The 7500-nt window shown below is 40.2% G+C and overlaps 2 protein-coding genes across 3 annotated transcripts in view; one reads left to right on the forward strand and one right to left on the reverse strand.

Annotated features, from left to right (window-relative positions):
* The window catches only part of LOC138058237 (DNA-(apurinic or apyrimidinic site) endonuclease 2-like), a 13785-nt gene extending 10229 nt beyond the window's left edge, over nucleotides 1-3556 (forward strand). Inside the window, exon 5 of the mRNA XM_068904136.1 lies at nucleotides 2039-3556. Within this exon, the coding sequence (XP_068760237.1) occupies nucleotides 2039-3103 (1065 nt within the window). The 3' untranslated portion in view covers nucleotides 3104-3556. The remainder of the gene's footprint in view (nucleotides 1-2038) is intronic.
* LOC138058241 (uncharacterized) overlaps nucleotides 1-7500 on the reverse strand; it is a 30551-nt gene that overhangs the window by 9239 nt on the left and 13812 nt on the right. The window lies entirely within an intron of this gene.

Raw genomic sequence — 7500 nt, forward strand, 5'->3', positions numbered from 1 at the left:
TCTTTATTAGGTTAAAAATCTGGGAGACACTACTGTCCTGGTATGCGAAATGTTCATTTCCGGTTACCGTCCACGGCTCAAAAACGTCGCGTGCTTAACTCCTTATTAGGGAGCTTAAGCAAACGCGTTTTCGAGACGCTGACGGCAACCGGAAATGAACTGTTTCACCCTTTAACTTGTCTTTACACAACCACATTTACATTGCTAAGTATCTTTTCTCCCTTAAAGGTGAGTAGTATAAAAATGTCGTGGCACGCGAAATGTTCTCTTCCGGTTGGCGTCCGGTTTCAAAAGCGCGCGTAGCTCCTTATTGTCAGTTGATGTTTCAGAAGGGGGTATAGGTGGTGGTTCAACTTCATTAAGGTGTGTATCGATCTTTAGTCATTGACGTGGTTACAGATCATGTAGGCAGAAAATTAAAGATAGATTAAAGATTGGTTAGATATATGTATGGCAAAATTTACGTGTTAGAAACTAGATAAGTGTCAAAAACACAAAAAAATTACAAAGCAAATACTATCCAAGTCTATCCGCTTGACAATCGAAACACGTGTTCGAGTGGAGGGACCTGGCGAGGATTGATCATGTGACGCAATGCATTGTTCCGTTTCTGTCTCCGTCAACAGCAAAGCTAAATATTATGCTTCTTGGTGAAACGTATGTCGAGGTACTGCTGGCCGAGGCTCAATGGTACCCATTATTGTGAGCCAACCTAAGGTGGTAATACGTCTTCCTCTAAAGGGTCGCTGTTTCCAATAAATTGTGTTTTACCCGGTATCTCTTTGTGGAACGTTTGACGACATCAGAGTCATCAGCAGTGCATAACCCTGAATTGTCGATCTCTGTCATTTGGCCTCTACCCATCAGTTTACTGTTCTATCTAAATTTAGAATGCGGGTTCCGTCAAATAATGGCCAGTCACAGTGTGCTTGATGACCACAACTCCTCTGATTGGTCTGCAACTGAAAAAACACACACGACCTGGACTGCTCGTGCTTAATCATGCTTAATGCAAAATCATGGATCGTGCAAGGAATACAATGATCGTGACGATTTTTTCCTGCAGAAATCTAGCAGTAGCCGTCCTAAGAATAGATAATATTAGGGACTTTAAGCAAATCGCAACGGCTGGGGCAAATACGGCTGCCGGAAGTGAATTTTCCCCAAAATGAGACACTGCGCAAGTGCGCATGTACGTCGGTTGCGTAGCGTGAAATTTGACTACGTAAGTCGGGATGTTTTGGCGTAGTGTCTACTACGTCGGGTTTATTTCGCTTCTCTGGCCCTTTTCAAAGGACATCTCGGCATTTTAAGAATTCCATTGGATACTATATCCTTTAAAGTCAATTTAATTCAAAGATTGTGGCAAGGTTGCCTATAGTAAGCTTGTAAATCCGTATCATGAATTTACGATAAGTTTTGGCCAAGGTGTTTCGAAGTAACTCAAGTGAAATATATGTGTTCAGCACGAGGTTGTAAGTTTGCTTTGAGGATTTAGTGAGGATGCTTTATATATGGATACTATACGATGCTATTTTGCTTCTTTGAGTGTTGATATATTTGTGTTCTTCACTCGATATTCTTTGCGATATTTGTCTCTGAAATTATATATTTCATCCATCAAATTGTTGTTATTGTACAAAGCGTATGGCGTTTGCTTTTGCTCAGAAATAATCTGTTCTTCCTAGCAAGGCGAATAACGGCCATCGTCATTTGAGCGAAGCCATTTGGCTGTGAGAAACTGAATAAAAGATATTTTTAAACTCCTTAGCTCATGTTTCCTTAGTATTTTGCTTTGCTAAACTTAAAATCTGGCAGACCACCGAGACGTACTATCCCCAGACCTTTTCAGTCACGGCATCCGTAGTAGCACCAGCCGTAGTGGTTTGCTTAAACTCCCTTATACTCATTCCATCGCAGATTGAGACCTGGATTATGGACTTCTGGAAGAATGGAATAATTCAGAGTTATTATTTTGATTTTACAATAATTATACTCAATTGAAAATCCACCTTTTTGTGGTACTCTTTCTCCCTAGGATTTGTTTAATGCAAACCCAGGACGACAATGGCTGAATCAGTTTTTACTTCCGAGAGATGTCTCATCTGATCATTGTTTGACTGGTGATGGAAATGACGAATTGCATCACGAGAAGGAAAGTGGTTTCATTGACACTTTTCGTCACTTTCATCCAACTGAGCGGGATGCCTACACTAATTGGTGCACGGTCACCAGTGCACGACAAACAAACTATGGCACCAGGATTGATTATATTTTTGCAGATGTTGAGTTGGTGAGAAACGAGTTTGTAGATTGTGTCATCAGAGCAGACATTGATGGCTCTGATCACTGCCCAGTTGTGGCAACTTTGAAGACCAGTTTCAAAGGCGCTTTGAGGCCCCCAGCCTTTTGCACAAAGTATATGCCGGAGTTTGCAGGAAAACAACAGAAACTGAAGTCTTATTTTGGTAAAAACCCTGACCAGCCACGAGCTTCAAGTCAACCCACAAGCTCATGTGTTGCTAAACAAGAGGAGGTGGTAAGATCATCTTTGAAGCGCAGTGCATCCTTTGGGGATGAAAAAGGCAAGGTGAAACGTCAAAAATCTGGAGTGAAAACCAAGGCAATGTGCCCACCAAAAAGAGACCTGTTAACTTTTTTCTCGAAATCATCGAACTCCGTTGCAAGCGACAGGGAAGTTGCAAAAAGGCTTTCTAAAGCTTCACAGGAAACTTTTGATGTGTCAGAATCACCTTTGATTTGTGACAGTGACAGCAATGATAAGTTAATTTCGGACAATGGCCATTCATCTCTTCATGAACAAACCTCGAGTGTTATCGAAAAACAGGTTTCATCCGATGATGCAGCGACTTGCAAAGATCGCCAACAAGGGAGAAAGGCTGAGGCAGCTCTTTGGAAAAACATTCTAACAGGGCCACGCCCACCTCCTCTTTGTAGTGGTCACAGGGAACCTAGTGTTTTGAGGACAGTTAAGGTCAAAGGACCAAATCAAGGCAAACAGTTTTATTGCTGTGCTAAACCGCAGGGTCACAGTTCTAATCCACAGGCACGATGCAATTTCTTTAAGTGGGTAAATAAATAGTACTTCTCACTGAGTTGTACAAGTGAGAGTCCAGCAATATAACAAGTGGCCGTGAATGTAATGTAATATTCAGGCTATGTAAAATTTCTCAACTCTCTAGCTATCGTCATGTTAGCTTTCTGTGCAGGCTTATTTTCCAGTTTTAAACTGTGAAATGAGGGCACACCATGACACCAAGGTGCTGCTATTTCCGATTTTTGTTTATAATAACACTGAAGGCAGTGTGGCCCAGTGGTTAGGACGCTTTCCTTGAGATCCGGGGATCCCGGGTTCAAGACCCGTTCTGACCACTGATAGTCCCTGTTACAGCCTCTCGGCTGGACTTGTAAATAGGCAACTGGTTTGCCTCCGGTCAGTTGAGGTTATTAACAGTTGTTGTCGTTCTGTTCTGTAACCCTGAAAGCCCCCATGGGGGGAGTGGTCAATAAAGTATGTGTGCAATATCACCAGTAATAATAATAGTAAAATTATTATTAAATTTTCGGCCTCGGGTACTGCGTTTTTAGCTTCAATCTCGGTTATCAGCTCAAATACCATATCAGGAACTCATCAAGAGGAGCCTCTGTGTCCACTAATTCCTTGAGTCAATCCTTTCCCCAGTATTTTTATATTTTTAGGAACGTTTCTTTCAGTGCAAAGTATCATACTTCCCTTGACGGTGAGATAGCTCTGTTTTGATTGGCTTTTACAACAGTGGGCATGCTGAATCTCCCAAGGCAGATTGGCTTTTACAACAGTAGGCCTACTGAATCTCCCCAGGGCGGCGTTCTATTAATAAATCTACTTTGGAAGGGGTTGACTCCAAGGCTAAGTATGGGAGATACGGGCTTTCCCTGATGAGCTCCTGTCCGTATGACCTAATATGGAAACTGATTTCGGCAAGTGTTGCCAAGCTGGAAACCGATCGTCTTTAATTTCCAAGAGTTCGGAATGTAGTGAAATTTTAATAAAACTCATTAAGTCAAGTCGAGTGAATTTTTATTTTAACTCACACAAATATCATTTACAGAAAAGTACTATTAATACAATCACAAGATCTAAAAACAACGTAATCACAGATAACTAAAATACAACAATTGTTTGCTTATGGAAGAATTGTTAATTGCGTTCGACGAAGTGGAGAACTCGTTCTGATGTTGGGGTTGCTGGGATCTTTCACTGAACGAAGGACTCTATAAATGCGCAAAGGATTCTGCCTCTCGCGTTTGCTTAGACTTGCCACAAGTCGACCTCACGAGAATCAAAATGAGGAAAAGGACTTTTCGAAAGTGTAGCGTTTGCTGTGCCACTCGTCTACGAAAGGCAAACACTCTCGGCCTTTATCATCATTGCACCCCGTTAGCTTTTTCAGGATCGTATGAGATAAACACCGTTACCAGTTATCACGAGGACCAAATATATTTTTTCTCGTAGTTTTTTGTTTCGGCCTATTATACTCAACATCGTTCGTCGATGTTCCGGGCATCTGGGATGTGAATTATATTAATTGACATGGTTCGTACAATCTTGAAAAGGTCTTGAATTTTAGTAGCCGTCTTGAAAAGTCCTTGAATTTGGTTAAGTCGTTGAAAAGTACTTGATTTCTTTATTAGGTCTTGAAAAGTCCCTGACATTTAGTAATTTGTTTATGCCATCACTTTTCTGAAAAGTTAAATGATTTTGCTGAGAAAATTTGTTCATTGACTGCTAGTATCTAATATTTTCATGTCATAGCGACGGAAATATATGCAGGAAAATTAATGGTCGGTGTAACACGTGAGCGTGTACATGAAGCGAAATTTCATCTTTGCCTCAATTTCATGCGCGTTGAACCAGGCTTCTAAATGTGGGGTTGTCCGCCACATGCGTGGTGTCTAGTTTAGGAAAAATTTTTTCCTTTCCCTTCGTTTGCAAATTTAATGAGCGATGGGCAAATGTGTATTCAATCGTAAATGGTTAAATGATGCGAAGTTTAGCAATTTGGGGTGCAGTTTTCGTTCATGGTGGGGATTGTACTGTAAGCCTATTTCTCAAGAATTTTTGCGGCTATAAACCTTGGTCACGCAAAATTATTGAAACATTTTATCTGCGTTTCGCCTTGACCTGCCCTTGTGTGCTTTCACAACTCTTACTCAACGAGACATTTGCTGTCAACATCATCTAATCGGCGTGCTTTTGCGTTCAACCCACCGCGAACGTAACTGCGCGAAAAATTTTGTTTACACGTGCATCGAACAGAAGATACGCGAATTTATCAAACCTTCCTTTGCCAGCGTTTCGCCTTGACCCTGTTTGATTTCTGGTCAGCAAGTTTTTTTTTCTAGCAACCTTGATGCTTGGTTGGCCGGATATTTTTTTCCCTCATAAATGCTCTGCAGGATATTTTTTTCTTTCCTCATTTCTCTGCAGGATTTTTTTTCCTCAAAAAAGTGTCGTGTTTACATTTACATTGTGGTTATTGCAGTAATAGTTCTAATATGGAGCTGCAAAGCCTTAAAATGTTGTAAGCTATACAAAATCATTTTTTTATAGCTAAATGTTTTCGGTATGTCATTCTTTAGAATCATTTAATATTACCTAATAACAATATTCTCATGTTATAAAGTGATGCTCCACAGGTAGATTTGAAAATGTTTAGCTTCTTAATTTGAAAAAATAGCAAAAAGTAGTTCAGAAATGCTCATAGCATGGTAATTACTGCTAGAATCATTAGTTACAATTTCAAAGTGGACTGAAATCTCCAAAACAAATGTGAAAGCAGAATTAAAGTTAGTTGAGCATGGTCTAATTTGTTATTTGTTGTCTTATATTATATAAGACATTGCAAAAACCTTATATTTCAATAGAAAGTAATTACATGAAAATGGTTCAGTTGAAAAGATTAAAAATGAACAAACTTTTTTTCTTTGTCTAATAAAACTTGATTCTTCAAATAGAAAAATTTACCTCCATTACTGCTTGTGATAAGCTAACGAGTTTAGATACAGTGCGAGCCAGCAAGCCAGAAGTCCCTGATTCCAATAACCCCAAGCTACCTAAGGAACTGTAGGCTAACTGCAGTGTTAACTAGGCTAGCCAATGTGTAATTTAGGCTAACCGTAATAGCTTGCATGACTCTTATGACTTGGAGCCATGTGAACCGAGCAAGCAAGAAATCCCTTATCCCATTATAAGGGCAAACCGCAAGCTACCTAAGCTAACTATAGGCCAACCAGTGTGACATTTAGGCTAACCAGAGTGTTATTTAGGCCAATCAATGTGTTATTTTAATGGGCTAACCAGAGTGGCTCGTTGTCTTGCAGATTATCCGGAATGGTTGCAGTTTTGCTGTGATTTTGTAAAACCCCCCAGGAATGATGAAAAAGCTTGGCAACATTTTTTTTCTTGCTTGCAGCAGTGCAAGAATTTTTTTCTACTTCATTTGTGCTGCATGCAATTTTTTTCTTCCAACAGGCGCTTGCAGGAAATTTTTTTTCAAAATCACCCATCCCCACCCCCCCTCCCCTCAAGAGTTAAATGGTCGGCCCCTAAGTGTTGAAATGAGGTGCTACCGCGGTCCGCACTCCCGCAGTCGATGAAAAGTGTAGTTAACCGAACCGCAAAATGAAAGCTAAAATTTTACGAGAGTTCTTAGGCCTAATCACTGCAACGAGCGCTTAGGTTTACTCAGTAAACGAGTGCTTTATTCTTCACATGATCTCGTGAAAGATGTAGTTGACCGAACCGCAAAATAAAAGCTAAAATTTTACGAGAGTTCTTAGGCACTTTAGGAATTGATGAAGTCTTGAAGTGGAACTGTACGGGTTATCTCGTACAACTTTTGATTAGAGATTATGAAACTATAATCGCCATTTTGTGGGTCTTTTTTGGCATATCCTTTGTAAACCATTTTGCGTAAGAAGCTGCGGTAGATCACGTCGAGTCGCTCTTTTTCCAATTGGGTTAAATTCCATGCTTGGACTGAATATAGAAACCTTGAGCGTACTAAAGTAGTGAAACGCGGGCTGGGAGGCTGATATTGCGGTTGGTAAGTGCACGTCGGTTTGAGTTAAATGCTGTGAACGCTGCTCTGATTTGCATGTCTAAAAATAGTGTTGGGAAATCTGAAGATACGCGATATCCTAAATATCTGAACTTTTTGACTTTTTCTAGCACTGAACTGATGTTTAGAACTGATGTCTGGATTTCCGCCTTAATCACCAAGAGTACATATTGCAAAAACAAATAGAACAGATTTGGACCTTCGTCAGAACCCTGTCGAACTCCGGAACCAAGTTTGAATGAGATTGTACCAGATTTGATTGTTGCTGTTGTGTTTTGATGAAAAGCGCGTAGTATATTATATTTGCAATTTTAGTAGTACCAAGCATTATTTTAACAATTTCATGTAGTTGCGATCGGCAGAGAAGATCGAATGC

This window comes from Montipora capricornis, chromosome 7 (assembly GCF_036669925.1).
Source record: "Montipora capricornis isolate CH-2021 chromosome 7, ASM3666992v2, whole genome shotgun sequence".
Taxonomy (NCBI): domain Eukaryota; kingdom Metazoa; phylum Cnidaria; class Anthozoa; order Scleractinia; family Acroporidae; genus Montipora; species Montipora capricornis.